This window comes from Dendrobates tinctorius, unplaced genomic scaffold (genome assembly GCF_039654945.1).
Source record: "Dendrobates tinctorius isolate UK_male_01 unplaced genomic scaffold, ASM3965494v1 ptg000450l, whole genome shotgun sequence".
Classification (NCBI taxonomy): domain Eukaryota; kingdom Metazoa; phylum Chordata; class Amphibia; order Anura; family Dendrobatidae; genus Dendrobates; species Dendrobates tinctorius.
This window is the reverse complement of record NW_027362112.1, coordinates 764,071-778,499: the sequence shown is the minus strand read 5'-3', so window position 1 is coordinate 778,499 and position 14,429 is coordinate 764,071. Positions and strand designations below refer to the sequence as shown.

At 51.7% G+C, this 14,429-nt stretch overlaps 1 protein-coding gene and 1 long non-coding RNA gene across 3 annotated transcripts in view; both read left to right on the top strand.

Annotated features, from left to right (window-relative positions):
* Positions 1-8,230, top strand: part of CNOT1 (CCR4-NOT transcription complex subunit 1) — a 33,206-nt gene extending 24,976 nt beyond the window's left edge. For both annotated transcript variants that reach the window (XM_073564379.1, XM_073564380.1), the window contains 25 exons: positions 32-211; positions 283-399; positions 469-579; positions 664-741; positions 828-1,080; positions 1,151-1,281; positions 1,360-1,656; positions 1,733-1,873; positions 2,114-2,218; positions 2,341-2,460; positions 2,535-2,729; positions 2,828-2,970; positions 3,042-3,150; positions 3,224-3,393; positions 4,703-4,934; positions 5,006-5,254; positions 5,323-5,486; positions 5,562-5,679; positions 5,753-5,854; positions 5,925-6,098; positions 6,433-6,582; positions 6,649-6,829; positions 7,095-7,227; positions 7,306-7,440; positions 7,662-8,230. In XM_073564379.1, coding sequence (XP_073420480.1) covers positions 32-211; positions 283-399; positions 469-579; positions 664-741; positions 828-1,080; positions 1,151-1,281; positions 1,360-1,656; positions 1,733-1,873; positions 2,114-2,218; positions 2,341-2,460; positions 2,535-2,729; positions 2,828-2,970; positions 3,042-3,150; positions 3,224-3,393; positions 4,703-4,934; positions 5,006-5,254; positions 5,323-5,486; positions 5,562-5,679; positions 5,753-5,854; positions 5,925-6,098; positions 6,433-6,582; positions 6,649-6,829; positions 7,095-7,227; positions 7,306-7,440; positions 7,662-7,740 — 3,867 coding nt within the window. In that variant the 3' untranslated portion in view covers positions 7,741-8,230. The remainder of the gene's footprint in view (positions 1-31; positions 212-282; positions 400-468; positions 580-663; positions 742-827; positions 1,081-1,150; positions 1,282-1,359; positions 1,657-1,732; positions 1,874-2,113; positions 2,219-2,340; positions 2,461-2,534; positions 2,730-2,827; positions 2,971-3,041; positions 3,151-3,223; positions 3,394-4,702; positions 4,935-5,005; positions 5,255-5,322; positions 5,487-5,561; positions 5,680-5,752; positions 5,855-5,924; positions 6,099-6,432; positions 6,583-6,648; positions 6,830-7,094; positions 7,228-7,305; positions 7,441-7,661) is intronic.
* Positions 8,231-8,771: 541 nt separating this feature from the next.
* LOC141077442 (uncharacterized) lies at positions 8,772-14,091 on the top strand. Its single transcript, XR_012227559.1, has 2 exons — positions 8,772-9,639; positions 11,126-14,091. It is a non-coding gene; the product is annotated as an uncharacterized lncRNA (long non-coding RNA).
* The last annotated feature ends 338 nt before the right edge of the window (positions 14,092-14,429 follow it).

Below are 14,429 nucleotides of genomic sequence, written 5' to 3'. Positions count from 1 at the left end.
CAAGCGTTCCCACTAATATGCTATGTGACAGGTGGAAGAGCTGAAGGAGACGGTGAAGGATGAGTTCATGCCGTGGGTTTCTCAGTATTTGGTGATGAAGAGGGTCAGCATCGAGCTGAACTTCCACAGCTTGTACTCCAACTTCTTGGACTCACTGAAAAATCTGGAGTTCAATAAGATGGTACTTGTGGAAACTTACAGGAACATCAAGGTGAGGATGTGGCTCTGTGCCCCAGCTGTGGCCCTGTGCCCCTGGTGGCTGACTGCATGTGTCCCCACCAGGTGCTGCTGACATCTGACAAAGCTGCTGCTAACTTCTCTGACCGCTCGCTGCTGAAGAACCTGGGCCACTGGCTGGGAATGATCACACTGGCGAAGAACAAGCCCATCCTGCACACCGTGAGTAGTTGGCCGCGCGCTCCTGGCCTCTGCTCACCTCGGCCACGTCTCAGTCTCTTCTTCTCGCAGGACCTGGATGTGAAGTCCTTGTTGCTGGAGGCCTATGTGAAGGGGCAGCAGGAGCTTCTCTACGTGGTGCCTTTTGTTGCTAAAGTGTTGGAGTCTAGCATCAGGAGTGTGGTGCGTGCCGCCCGGGTACAACGTGCACACATTGCTTTTGTTTTATGCGTTTTTCGGCTTGCTCACTGTTTTGGTTGCTTACAGGTTTTCCGGCCGCCGAATCCATGGACTATGGCGATCATGAATGTCCTGGCGGAGCTTCATCAGGAGCATGACCTGAAGGTGAGTTGTAGCCTGCGACCACCGTGAAAAGACAACCATGAGAAGACCGCTTGGCTCGACCTTCTCTAATGCTGCTATCTTCTCAGCTGAACCTCAAGTTCGAGATTGAAGTTCTGTGTAAGAACCTGGCCATAGACATCAACGACCTGAAGCCCGGCAGCCTCCTGAAGGACAAGGATCGCCTGAAATCGTTAGACGAGCAACTCTCTGCCCCCAAGAAAGACGTGAAACTGCCAGAGGAGCTGCCACCCATCACCAACGCCAACGAGTACGCTATCCGCACAGCGGGCAAGCTCTGGGCCTCGGTGGAGAAGCAGGAGTCTGACGCCGTCTTCACTGGTAAGGGTTGGCGGCTGCTTTCCTCCTCGTCTTCTCTGTGAAGCCTTTCTAACATTATCTTGTCATTTAGCAACGGCCACAGCGCCCCCGCCCAGTGCCACCTGCACGGCCACGGCTCCCCCTCAGCCACAGTACAGCTACCACGACATCCATGTCTACTCTCTGGCCGGCCTTGCTCCTCACATTACTCTTAATCCCACGGTAGGTGCCTGCTGCTGCCTGCCCGTCCCCTCCTCTGCTGTCTTTACAGTCCCCCATTGACGTCTTTTTGCCCCCCAGATCCCACTCTTCCAGGCGCATCCTCAGCTCAAGCAGTGTGTGCGCCAGGCGATAGAGCGCGCGGTGCAGGAGCTGGTGCACCCTGTGGTTGACAGGTCCATCAAGATTGCAATGACCACGTGCGAGCAGATTGTGCGGAAGGATTTTGCTCTGGATTCTGAGGAGTCGCGGATGAGGGTGGCCGCTCATCACATGATGCGTAACCTGACTGCCGGCATGGCCATGATCACCTGCCGGGAGCCGCTCCTGATGAGCATCGCCACCAACCTCAAGAATAGCTTTGCCACCGCCATGCGGGTATGACCTGTCAGTAGGTGGTGTGATCTTGCGCTGTGGTCTGTGGCTCATTAATAAGCGGTGCCATCTTCTGCAGGCGGCCTCCCCCCAGCAGCGGGAAATGATGGAGCAGGCGGCTGCGCAGCTTGCTCAGGACAACTGTGAACTGGCCTGCTGTTTCATCCAGAAGACCGCGGTGGAGAAGGCCGGGCCGGAGATGGACAAGAGACTCGCCACAGTAGGTCGCCCCCTGCATGGTGTGAATGGGGTGTAATGTTCTGGCGGACTTGGGAGGAAGAACATCTGGTGCCCAGGTCCAGCAATGGAGGACAATCTATGGAGGGTGTATTCATGTTATCTGCTGCTCCTCTGGTCTGGTGTGGGCCGCGTGTCTGCTCTGTGGGGCCGGGGTGGCGACGCCTCGTGGGTGGGGGGGACGTGTGCCGCTTGTGACTTACGGCCTCGTCTCGCTGCACAGGAGTTTGAGCTGAGGAAGCACGCCCGGCAAGAGGGCCGCCGTTATTGTGATCCCGTTGTGCTGACGTACCAGGCAGAGCGCATGCCGGAACAGATCCGATTGAAGGTAAGTTCCACAGCACAGGCGAGAGGCGGCAGTAAATCTCGGGAGTACTGCCATGGGCTCGCTCACATGGGCCGTGCTGATAAATGTGTGGTCTCACTGCTGTCTCCCCAATCCCACCACAGGTCGGAGGTGTGGACCCCAAGCAGCTGGCTGTGTATGAGGAGTTTGCACGCAACGTTCCTGGCTTCCTGCCCACTAACGATCTCACCCAGCCCACAGGCTTCTTGGCTCAGCCCATGAAGGTAATGGCGGCCGTGACGTTGGCCCACTGTCTGCAGGTAGTTTTGGGGTCACCATTAAATGTCAGTCTTTGCAGCAACAAGCTTGGGCCACCGATGACGTCGCTCAGATTTATGACAAGTGCATAACTGAACTGGAGCAGCATCTGCACGCCGTGCCCCCCGCTCTGGCTATGAACCCCCAGGCCCAGGCTCTGCGCAGCTTACTGGAGGCCGTGGCACTTGCCCGAAATTCTAGAGATGCCATAGCTGCGTTAGGTTTGCTGCAGAAGGTAAGACCCCCCCCCCAATCTGTCAACGCTTGCAGACACACACCTGTCGTCCTCTCCAGTCTGTATCCCCATCCCCCCTCTCATTACTTTGTGCCCAGGCCGTGGAGGGGCTCCTGGATGCCACCAGTGGAGCCGATGCCGACCTCCTCCTCCGATACCGGGAGTGCCACCTCCTTGTCCTGAAAGCTCTGCAGGATGGCCGGGCCTATGGCTCCCCCTGGTGTAATAAGCAGATCACTAGGTAATGGGGGAATGTTGGGAGGGGAGGGGTCCGGTACCCGAGGGTCTGGATCACGACTGTCTGTGTGGCAGGTGTCTGATCGAGTGCCGGGATGAGTACAAGTACAACGTGGAGGCCGTGGAGCTGCTGATCCGCAATCACCTGGTGAACATGCAGCAGTACGACGTCCACCTGGCGCAGGTATGTGCAGCGCCGTGTGGCTCTCCCTTCTTGTCATCTTGTTCTCCTGGTGAACCTTCTGCTCTTTGTGCAGTCCATGGAGAACGGGCTGAACTACATGGCCGTGGCCTTTGCCATGCAGCTGGTGAAGATCCTGCTGGTGGACGAGCGCAGCGTGAGCCATGTGACTGAAGCAGAGTTTTTCCACACCATAGAGACTCTGATGCGCATCAATGCCCACTCCAGAGGCAACGCTCCGGAGGGGTGAGGACTGCGGTGGGGGGCTCTCTGGAGGGGTGAGGACTGCGGTGGTGGGCTCTCCGGAGGGGTGAGGACTGCGGTGGTGGGCTCTCCGGAGGGGTGAGGACTGCGGTGGTGGGCTCTCCGGAGGGGTGAGGACTGCGGTGGTGGGCTCTCCGGAGGGGTGAGGACTGCGGTGGTGGGCTCTCCGGAGGGGTGAGGACTGCGGTGGTGGGCTCTCCGGAGGGGTGAGGACTGCGGTGGTGGGCTCTCCGGAGGGGTGAGGACTGCGGTGGTGGGCTCTCCGGAGGGGTGAGGACTGCGGTGGGGCCGCTCTCTCCGGAGGGGTGAGGACTGCGGTGAGGGGCTCTCCGGAGGGGTGAGTGTTGGTGGTGGGAGGGAGTGCTTGCTCTGGAAGGGTGAGGACTGGCAGGGGTCGCTCACTCTGGAGGGGTTGAGGATTGAGGTTGGGGGCGCTCGCTGTGGAGGGTTGAGGATTGCACGTGGGGCACTCACTCTGGAGAGGTGAGGACTGTGGCGGAGGTGCGCTCGCTCTGGAGGGGTGAGGATTGCGGCGGGCCGCTCACTCCGGAGGGGTGAGGACTGCGGTGAGGGGCTCTCCGGAGGGGTGAGTGTTGGTGGTGGGAGGGAGTGCTTGCTCTGGAAGGGTGAGGACTGGCGGGGTGAGGATTGCGGCGGGGCGCTCGCTCTGGAGGGGTGAGGATTGCGGCGGGGCGCTCGCTCTGGGGTGAGGATTGCGGCGGGGCGCTCGCTCTGGAGGGGTGAGGATTGCGGCGGGGCGCTCGCTCTGGAGGGGTGAGGATTGCGGCGGGGCGCTCGCTCTGGAGGAGTGAGGACTGGCAGGGCGCTCGCTCTGGAGGGGTGAAGATTGCGGCGAGGCGCTCGCTCTGGAGGGGTGAGGATTGCGGCGGGGCGCTCGCTCTGGAGGGGTGAGGATTGCGGCGGGGCGCTCGCTCTGGAGGGGTGAGGACTGTGGCGGAGGGGCGCTCGCTCTGGAGGGGTGAGGACTGTGGCGGAGGGGCGCTCGCTCTGGAGGGGTGAGGACTGTGGCGGAGGGGCGCTCGCTCTGGAGGGGTGAGGACTGTGGCGGAGGGGCGCTCGCTCTGGAGGGGTGAGGACTGTGGCGGAGGGGCGCTCGCTCTGGAGGGGTGAGGACTGTGGCGGAGGGGCGCTCGCTCTGGAGGGGTGAGGATTGAGGCGCGGGGGGCGCTCGCTCTGAAGGGGTGAGGATTGCGGCGGGAGGTCGCTTGCTCTGGAGGGGTGACACCAGGCTTCTGCGGTGGTAATTGTTCCTTTGCCTACCTTCTCTCAGGCTTCCGCAGCTCATGGACGTTTTGCGCTCCAACTTTGAGGCGATGATTGAGCGGGCGCAGGGAGGACCCAACTTCATGATGCACTCTGGAATCTCTCAAGCTTCGGAGTATGATGATCCTCCCGGGCTGAGGGAGAAGGCCGAGTACCTGCTGAGAGAGTGGGTGAATCTCTACCACTCGGCAGCTGCCGGGCGGGACAGCACCAAGGCCTTCTCTGCGTTTGTGGGTCAGGTGAGTGTTTGGACCGGCCTGTGTTTGGAATGGATAAGCGGGGTCTGTGGTGATGCGAGGTCTCCCCTCAGATGCATCAGCAAGGGATCCTGAAGACTGATGACCTGATCACGCGCTTCTTCCGGCTGTGCACCGAGATGTGTGTGGAGATCAGTTACAGGGCGCAGGCCGAGCAGCAACACAACCCTGCCGCCAATCCCACCATGATCCGCGCTAAGTGCTACCACAACCTGGACGCCTTCGTGAGGCTGATCGCGCTGCTGGTCAAGCATTCTGGAGAGGCCACCAACACCGTGACCAAGATCAATCTTCTGAATAAGGTGGGTGTGTGGCTGCTGAGTGCCGGACTGCGCTGTGGACCACCCCGATGACTTCTGATGTTCTGCAGGTCCTGGGCATTGTGGTGGGGGTCCTTCTCCAGGACCACGAGGTGAGGCAGAGCGAGTTCCAGCAGTTGCCGTATCATCGGATCTTCATTATGCTGTTGCTGGAGCTGAATGCCCCGGAGCACGTGCTGGAGACAATCAACTTCCAGACCCTGACTGCTTTTTGGTAAGTGTCTGTTGCTGGAGCGGCTGCAGGGTCTGCACCCCCTCCCCGACCTGACCTGTTCCTGCTCGTCTCCAGCAATACCTTCCACATCCTCCGGCCAACCAAGGCTGCGGGCTTCGTCTACGCCTGGCTGGAGCTTATTTCCCATCGAATCTTCATTGCACGGATGCTGGCACACACCCCGCAGCAGAAGGTGAGCGCCGTCTCTAGCTGGAACCTGGGCCCGGGGGTCGCCCTGTGCCGTCACTGTCTTCCTTTGTCTGCAGGGGTGGCCCATGTATGCCCAGCTGCTGATAGACCTCTTCAAGTATCTGGCTCCATTCCTCCGAAATGTAGAACTCACCAAACCTATGCAAATCCTCTACAAGGTGAGTGGTGGTGTGCATGTGGCCCCGGGGGCCAGTGACCAGGGCTGATGTGTACTCTTGCTGTCTCTAGGGTACTCTGCGGGTGCTGCTGGTGCTGCTGCATGACTTCCCCGAGTTCCTCTGTGACTATCACTATGGCTTCTGTGACGTCATCCCCCCCAACTGCATCCAGCTGAGGAATCTCATCCTGAGTGCCTTCCCGCGAAACATGAGGCTTCCAGACCCCTTCACTCCCAACCTGAAGGTACCTGTGCTCCAGTGACCCTCAAACCCCCCCCCGCCGGGGTGTGTCCTCCCCATCCATCCTGCGAGTGGCGTCGTCGTGTCCTCCCCATCCATCCTGCGAGTGGCGTCGTCGTGTCCTCCCCATCCATCCTGCGAGTGGCGTCGTCGTGTCCTCCCCATCCATCCTGCGAGTGGCGTCGTCGTGTCCTCCCCATCCATCCTGCGAGTGGCGTCGTCGTGTCCTCCCCATCCATCCTGCGAGTGGCGTCGTCGTGTCCTCCCCATCCATCCTGCGAGTGGCGTCGTCGTGTCCTCCCCATCAGTACTGGGTGACCCCCGCTTTCCTCCTGCAGGTGGACATGCTGAGTGAGATCAACATCGCCCCCCGAATCCTCACCAACTTCACTGGAGTGATGCCTCCACAATTCAAGAAGGACCTGGACTCTTACCTGAAGACCCGGTCACCCGTCACCTTCCTGTCCGAGCTCCGCAGCAATCTGCAGGTCTGTGCACCTCGACCCCATGGGATCTGAAATGGAGGCTGGCATTAACTCCTTCTTCCTCTGCAGGTCTCAAACGAGCCTGGGAACCGATACAGCATCCAGCTGATCAACGCGCTGGTCCTTTATGTGGGGACTCAGGCCATCGCCCACATACACAACAAGGGCAGCACGCCCTCCATGAGCACCATCACACACTCCGCCCACATGGACATCTTCCAGAATCTGGCTGTGGACTTGGACACTGAAGGTGGGTTCTCCGGAGCTGCGCTCACTCTGGTCCCGCTGCTCACACTGACTGGTTGTTTCTCCGGAGCTGCGCTCGCTCTGGTCCCGCTGCTCACACTGACCGTTGGTTCTCCGGAGCTGCGCTCGCTCTGGTCCCGCTGCTCACACTGACCGTTGGTTCTCCGGAGCTGCGCTCGCTCTGGTCCCGCTGCTCACACTGATGGTTCTCCAGAGCTGCGCTCGCTCTGGTCCCGCTGCTCACACAGTCGCTGCTCTCTCCTCCGCAGGTCGCTACCTCTTCCTGAACGCTATTGCCAACCAGCTGCGCTATCCCAACAGCCACACGCACTACTTCAGCTGCACCATGCTCTACCTGTTTGCTGAGGCCAATACAGAGGCCATACAGGAACAGATCACCCGGTGAGCACCTGCCTGTGGGAGGAGCAAGACCCACACGCCCAGGAGTGGGAGTGGCCACTTATTGCCTGTTTCTTGCAGGGTCCTGCTAGAGCGACTGATCGTGAACAGACCTCACCCCTGGGGGCTCCTCATCACCTTCATCGAGCTCATTAAGAATCCTGCCTTCAAGTTCTGGAACCACGACTTTGTGCACTGTGCTCCAGAGATAGAGAAGTAAGTGCCTCCCCTCCCCTGTCCTGTCCTGCCCCGGCCGCTGGGCCTCCCCTGTCCTGTCCTGTCCTGCCCCGGCCGCTGGGCCTCCCCTGTCCTGTCCTGTCCTGCCCCGGCCGCTGGGCCTCCCCTGTCCTGTCCTGTCCTGCCCCGGCCGCTGGGCCCACTCTACCCTTACTTGAGTGTCCTTGGTCCGGGCTGATGGCGGCAACTCTCGTCCGCAGGTTGTTCCAGTCGGTGGCGCAGTGCTGCATGGGGCAGAAGCAGGCGCAGCAGGTGATGGAGGGCACCGGTGCCAGCTAGATCCTTCTCCTCCGTGGTCTGAGCGCAGATGAGCTCACAAGTCATGAAATGTGAAGAATCCGAGATTTATTGCCCAATGCGCCGGCGTCTCATGGGAACTTTTGTTCAATTTTTTTTTTTTTTAGGCCAAAGGATATTGTGAATACGGAGACGATTCTTATTTTTCTTGATTCCTGTAAATACAGAAAACTGAGTCCTGGGGTCAGAGGCGTCCCCCTCCCGGACGGCGGGGGCCCCTGTGTGTGGTGGGGTCTGCTCGCTGGCGCTTGTAAAGAGAGAAGCGGCTCTATTTTCTGTGACTCGGGGTCTGGTTTGTATTTGGGGGGGGGCGCCGCCGAGCCGCGCTTTGTACAGAGCCCCCGGACCAATACGGGCTGTTTTGTAGAATTTTGACTGTTTTGTAACGTATTGGTCGGTGTTGTGTTTTGTAGCTTTCAGTTCTCACTTGTCTGTACGGACCTGTAGTTCCACATTAAATTCATGACCTGCAGCCCGTGTGTCGTCCTCTGTGCCGCCCCGTCACTGCGTCGTCCTCTGCAGGGCTGTGGAGTCGGTATAAAATGGACCGACTCCTAAACTATAAATTGGGAGCAGTAATTCACTGCAGAATGTGCTGAATATTTTTTCATAGGAGTTTGGGAAAGTTATGAAATGTCCTATAAATGACTGTTCTATTCCTGATCTAAGGCTACATTCACACACAGCGTTTTTCCTGCGTTTTTTGTGGATACGTTTTTCAGCTGCAAAAGCCGATCAGCTTTTTAAAAAACCGCATCACCTGAAAGGTTTTTGGCTCATAGATGTTTTCAATAGCAAAAGCAGATTGGAAAAACGCCGCACAAACGGACCTGCTCATTCAGCCCAAAAACGGATCCTCACAAAACGATGTGGCTGAATGTCATATCTTGAAACCCACTGACCTTGCTGGGATGCCCAGAGTCACTGCATTTACTGCAAAAAACGGATCCGCAAAAAAGCTGTGTGTGAATCATGGCCGTAGCCAGCGAGGGGCAGCTGCCCCCCCCCCCCCCCCCCCCCCCCCCCCCGAAGCAGGGGCACGCACCTATCAAAACTTACTTTTGTATGCCGCAGTACGCCCGTCCTGCAGGGGGCAATCTCCTCTCCTCTGTCCTGTCTTCACCAGAGAGGAGGGGGAAGGGTGCCTGCCCTGCACAGGATCAGATTCCTGGGCCCCGAGCTGGAGAAAGTGAGAACGTGAAAGTACTACTGCTCCTCTCTGTCACAGGAAGGTAACTAATGCGAATATTCTAGGTGACTTATGTGCTCTCTGTACAATGTGTGAACTATATGCGATATGTGCAATGTACTATTTGCTGTCTGTAGCTGTCATCTGCTATCACACTCTATCTATCCCTCCATCTATCCGTTCATCTATCCTTTCATTTATCCCTCTATCCATCTATCCATATCTTATCTGTACTAAAAAGAATGAAAGCCAGGTAGCACACAGACTAACACTCCTCCCTTTTTTTTTCTAAGCACCAGTCAGGTACACCTCATAGCTGCCCAAAAGGACGCCCAGGACAGGCATTGCTCGTCTTCAGTAACACATCAACTGATTAGAATAGCCTGCTTTCATCACATCTTAAGGTGCAGGCTTTATTTTCAAGTGTAGGGGAGTGCAGTATGAGGTTCTGCAGCAGCTGAGGTGTGCAGTATGAGGTTCTGACCCCCCCCCCCCCCCAGGTTTGATCCTGGCTACGCCCATGGTGTGACTGTAGCCTGAGGATTTAGCTTTGTCTTAGCTGAGAAGTCTGTGCTGCACTCCAGCACCAGTGAAGCTCCTCCTCTACAGACAAGGGTACAAAGTAAACACGCTCAGAAAGAAGGAAGGCCTGCACTCATCTCAGAAGAATTGCTAGAGTGAACAAGATTAAGGTAATTACTTCTTAAAGCATATTTAACCTTTCAATAAACTGTGCATAAATCAATAGTCCAGTATGCTTGATGCTTGTTTGTTTTTTCTTTGAGCTCATATACTTTTGGGAAGCTAGCTTTTATACAATATACTGGGAAAATACAGCAACAGGATTGATGAGGACTTGTGTAATAATAATGTTATTTTTATAGCGCCGACATATTCCGCAGCACTTTACATTTCGGAGGGGATTTGTACAGACAATAGACATTACAGCATAACAATAATCACATAGATCATAACAGATACCAAGAGGAATGAGGGCCCTGCTCGCAAGCTTACAGTCTGAGGAAAGACACGAAAGGTGGGTGGTAACAGTTGCCCTGATTGTATGGACCAGCCATAGTGTTAAGTGTGTAACAGTACAGACACAGAGGGCTAATGGATGCATAAAGCATGTGGGAACATGATGCGGGGAACCTGGTTATGGTAAAACTTTTGGCTGTGCCACACAGGGATAGATTAGGTTAATGTGTTGAGGCGGTAGGCCAGTCTGAATAAATGTGTTTGTTTTCAGGGCACGCTTAACATTGTGGGGATTGGGGACTAATTGTATTGACCTGGGAAGTGCATTCCAAAGAATTGGCGCAGCACGTGTCAAGTCTTGGAGACGGGAATGGGAGGTTCTGACTATTGAGGATGCTAACCTCAGGTCATCAGCAGAACGGAGGGCGCGGGTAGGGTGATATACTGAAACAAGGGAGGAGATGTAGGGTGGTGCTGAGCCATGGAGGGCTTTGTGGGTGAGGGTAATAAGTTTGTACTGGACTCTGGAGTGGATATAGTTATAGAAGCCCAAACATCAGGTTATTAGCTCTGTTATCAGTTTCTTTGTTCCTGGAGTATGATACACAACAAACTTGCTCCCTCCCTCCTCCCCTCTTCATAGACTGTGAAGCATTTAGTGAGCTGTACCCTAATAAGAAAAGTCTTGGAAATTCAAAGTAAAGCTATCTAATAATATATTTTACAAACTTTATATTTGTTATCTGTACTGTTGATTTATGCAAAGTTTGTTTTATTTCTATCTAAAATGATACAGTGGGGAAAGTATTATTTGATACACTGTCGATTCCCACCTACAAAGAATGGAGAGGTCTGACATTTTTAATTATAGGTACACTTCAACTGAGAGAAACAGAATCTACAGGAAATGTCTGACCTCTGTAATTGCAAAGGTTTCTGTACCAAATATTAAGTTCTGTTTTTCTATTGTATCAAATACGTATTTCATTCAATAAAATGCACATTTAAATCATACCATGTGATTTTCTGGATTTGTTTTTAGTTTGTGTCTTGCAGGTGAAGTGTACAATTGTAGACCTCTCCATTCTCTGTAGGTGGGAAAACATGCAAAATTGTCAGTGTATCAAAATCCTATTTTCCCCACTGTACATGGTTCCCTGTTCTTGCTGGAATTATAATATACGTTATTTTATTTTACAGGACAAAATTATTTTGAGAGTGAATTTATATGATTACAAAATGTCTAAGAAGCTCCCCATGAAGTCAGCTGTATTTGAGCATTTCACTGTGACTCAAAATGAAAAATATTTTGTCAATGTATGACAAGTGACCCAGAGGAAAACAAATGCTGTGATGCCAAAATCAGCGCATACTCAGGCAGTGATAAAAATGCTCCTACAAGAGCTTCCAATCTAATAGACATTTACAGCGCTTCCACCCAGAAGTTTTCAAAGCTGTGACTGAGAAAGATAATAGCACCAAGAAACCTGTGCCCAGCACTTCCTGCCAGGCAAAGGAGGAGGAAAGAGCGTCTCAGACATCATTAACAAGATATTTTGTAAGTGACAAAGTTACTGTAACAATGACAGCAGATGTGTCTAACAGACGGCTCCTCCAGCTTGTGAAGGACGGTGTACCATTATCACTATTTGCACGACCAGCTTTTACAGCTCTTAATGGAGAAATGGCCGCAAACTTGGTGATTCTCTGGAAAGAGAAAGTATTAGAAAATTAGTGATTTGAAGAAGCCCTTAACCAAAAGGAAGATCTTATAAGGACTCTCAAGAGACGCTTTGTGTCTCTTACACTGGACGCCTGCACACGTCACAGAGTGAACTATTTTGCCATCAATGTTCGATATGTTTGTGACAACAAAGAAATTGTTACCAAGACGCTGACAGTAAAAGATACTAAAGCTCATCAAAGCAGCCAGTTTCTCCAGGCCTTAGTGGAAAAAGTTCTGCAAGATTACGAACTCAAAGAACAGGTTCTTGCTATTGTAACGGACAATGCTTCACACATAAGTACAATTACACTGATGAATGAGAATAATAAACAACAGCCAGAGGAACATTTAGGATTCAGTATGAGATGGAAGGCCACAGTGCTCTTCATGTAACCGAGGAACCAACAGATATTACTACAGAAGAACAGCAACATTATACTGTAGAAATAGAAGCTGCTTCATGCCTCTTTCCTATTCATCACATGCGCTGTGTTGTGCACACGCTGCAGCTGGCAATAAGAGAGTCTGCGAGAGGGACATGCTGGAAATCTGATTGGTTATTGCCGCCAGAACCCCTAAAATTGATTCCATCTTGAAGAGACGTGCTGGGAAAGGGGCAATTGTCGATCAAGCCACTCGGTGGGGCAGCACCTATCTAATGACTGAGCGCTTGCTTGAACTAAAACCGTTTCTTATAGATATGATGAACCCTCAGGTAACCCTAAATGAAGGTCAATGGACACAGGTGGTTGAATAGAAGGAATTGCTTAATCACCCATTTACCGTGACTAAAAAATTACAAGCTAAGGATTTCATAAGGGAGTGGAAGAACTTGCTATGTTGCCTGTTCCAAAGAGGAGGTTTAATCGCAGATGGCATTGCTGCTTCAATGAAGCGGAGAGAGACACAGCTATTGGAAAATAAACTTCTTCTGGCAGCTGTTTATGTGGACCCGAGTCATCGTATACTGCTGGATGATCAACAGCTTACTAAAGGAAAAGAAGCTCTGACTGAGGGAGCAGTTAGGACCCGAGTCCTCTTGCACCTGGCAGTCATCCTGACCATGCTACTGCTGCCATATCTTCATCCTCATCAGATGAGGCATTTGACTTTGACAAGTATTTGGATGACATGGAGCCGGCAAAGCGTTGCCGCAAGGAGAAAGACTTCACTCCGTCTCCTATAGCAGCAGATTGACCAGATTTCAGCAAAATGTTTCACTTGTTCTCAAAGAAAAAGAAAAATTCAACCGTTCATCAAAACTGACTGTGCAGGAGGCAATTCCTTTATACCCGGAAATTGTTAGAGATGTTCCCATGTGGTTACGGCTTTACCTCCAGCACAAGTTACTGTAGAGAGGTTGTTCTCTGGCCTTAAAATTATTAGGTCAGATGTGAGGTCATCTATGAAGGAGGATCTGATGGAGGCGATACTATTTCTTAGGACAAATTCATAGGCTGCACAAATGTTATTTAGTATGCTTTTGTTGAAAACTGTTTTTTGCCACTTACATAGTGTGTGTGTGTATATAATTATAAATCTAGATCACTGTGCTTGTAATTGATTATTACATACTTAAAATTTATTACAGTTTTTTGTGTTCTAAAGTTGTATTCCAATAAATATATATTCTGTTCTATCTAAATGTCTTGATTATTGTATCATAACAATGATTAAATGTCTGATGTTCACATTGTACTACAATACATTTTTCACTTAAACATAAGCCATATATGTGGAGTCGGTGTCAGGGAAATTGAGGAGTCGGAGTCCCAGTTTTGGCTTACCGACTCCACAGCCCTGATCCTCTGTGGCCGCCCCCTCGTCACTGTGTCGTCCTCTGTGCTGCCCCCTGTCACCAGATTCAAGGAAGGAATTTTTATGGATTAAACGTGCGCTACCAGACCATCACTCCTCACAAGTTGTGTAGTTAATACATTTATTTCCCTACGCGTTTCAAAGTTAAAAACTTCTTCCTCAGGGGATGATATGTACAGACAGGTATAGACAACGCCGGTTTTATACATACACAATTCAAAAATTGGCGCCAAGAGTCACATGTTGCGAGGGAGAAAAAAAAAAAATCAGCGGTCATCAGTGTTACGATATCAAGGGATATTAAAAACTTATTCTTTTCAACAAATTAATTATTTTAATGTATTTTCAGATGACTGTATAAAGGAAAAAGAAAAAAGGAAAAAATTATGAACAAAAAAGGAAAAGAACCAGAAATAACGAGGTCCGAAAGAGAGCAAAAGTCAGTGCATAGACCACCACTCTGAATGAGACGATAACGTGTCACAAAGAAGAAAAGGGGGGGATGGATGGACATCTTTCTATAAAATATATAAATATTTATTGAAGTTTATAAAATTAATAAAAAGGAATTTATCAAAAACTTTATTGCATGTAAAAAGAATAATTAAAATTATAAAAAGCATGTGTGTAAAATGTGGAAAAAAAGTGTCTATTTGATAAACCCGCAGCAGAAGAAGTGTTGCATAAAAATTAGCACCTTTATGGTGACGAGTTAAAAATGCGTGTCTAAATCCAGAATAAAGGAGTATGTCTGGTAATACTTCTTCTGCTGCGGGTTTATCAAATAGACACTTTTTTTCACATTTTACACACATGCTTTTTATAATTTTAATTATTCTTTTTTACATGCAATAAAGTTTTTGATAAATTCCTTTTTATTAATTTTATAAACTTCAATAAATATTTATATATTTTATAGAAAGATGTCCATCCATGCCCCGCTCACCGGCTTACTGCCGA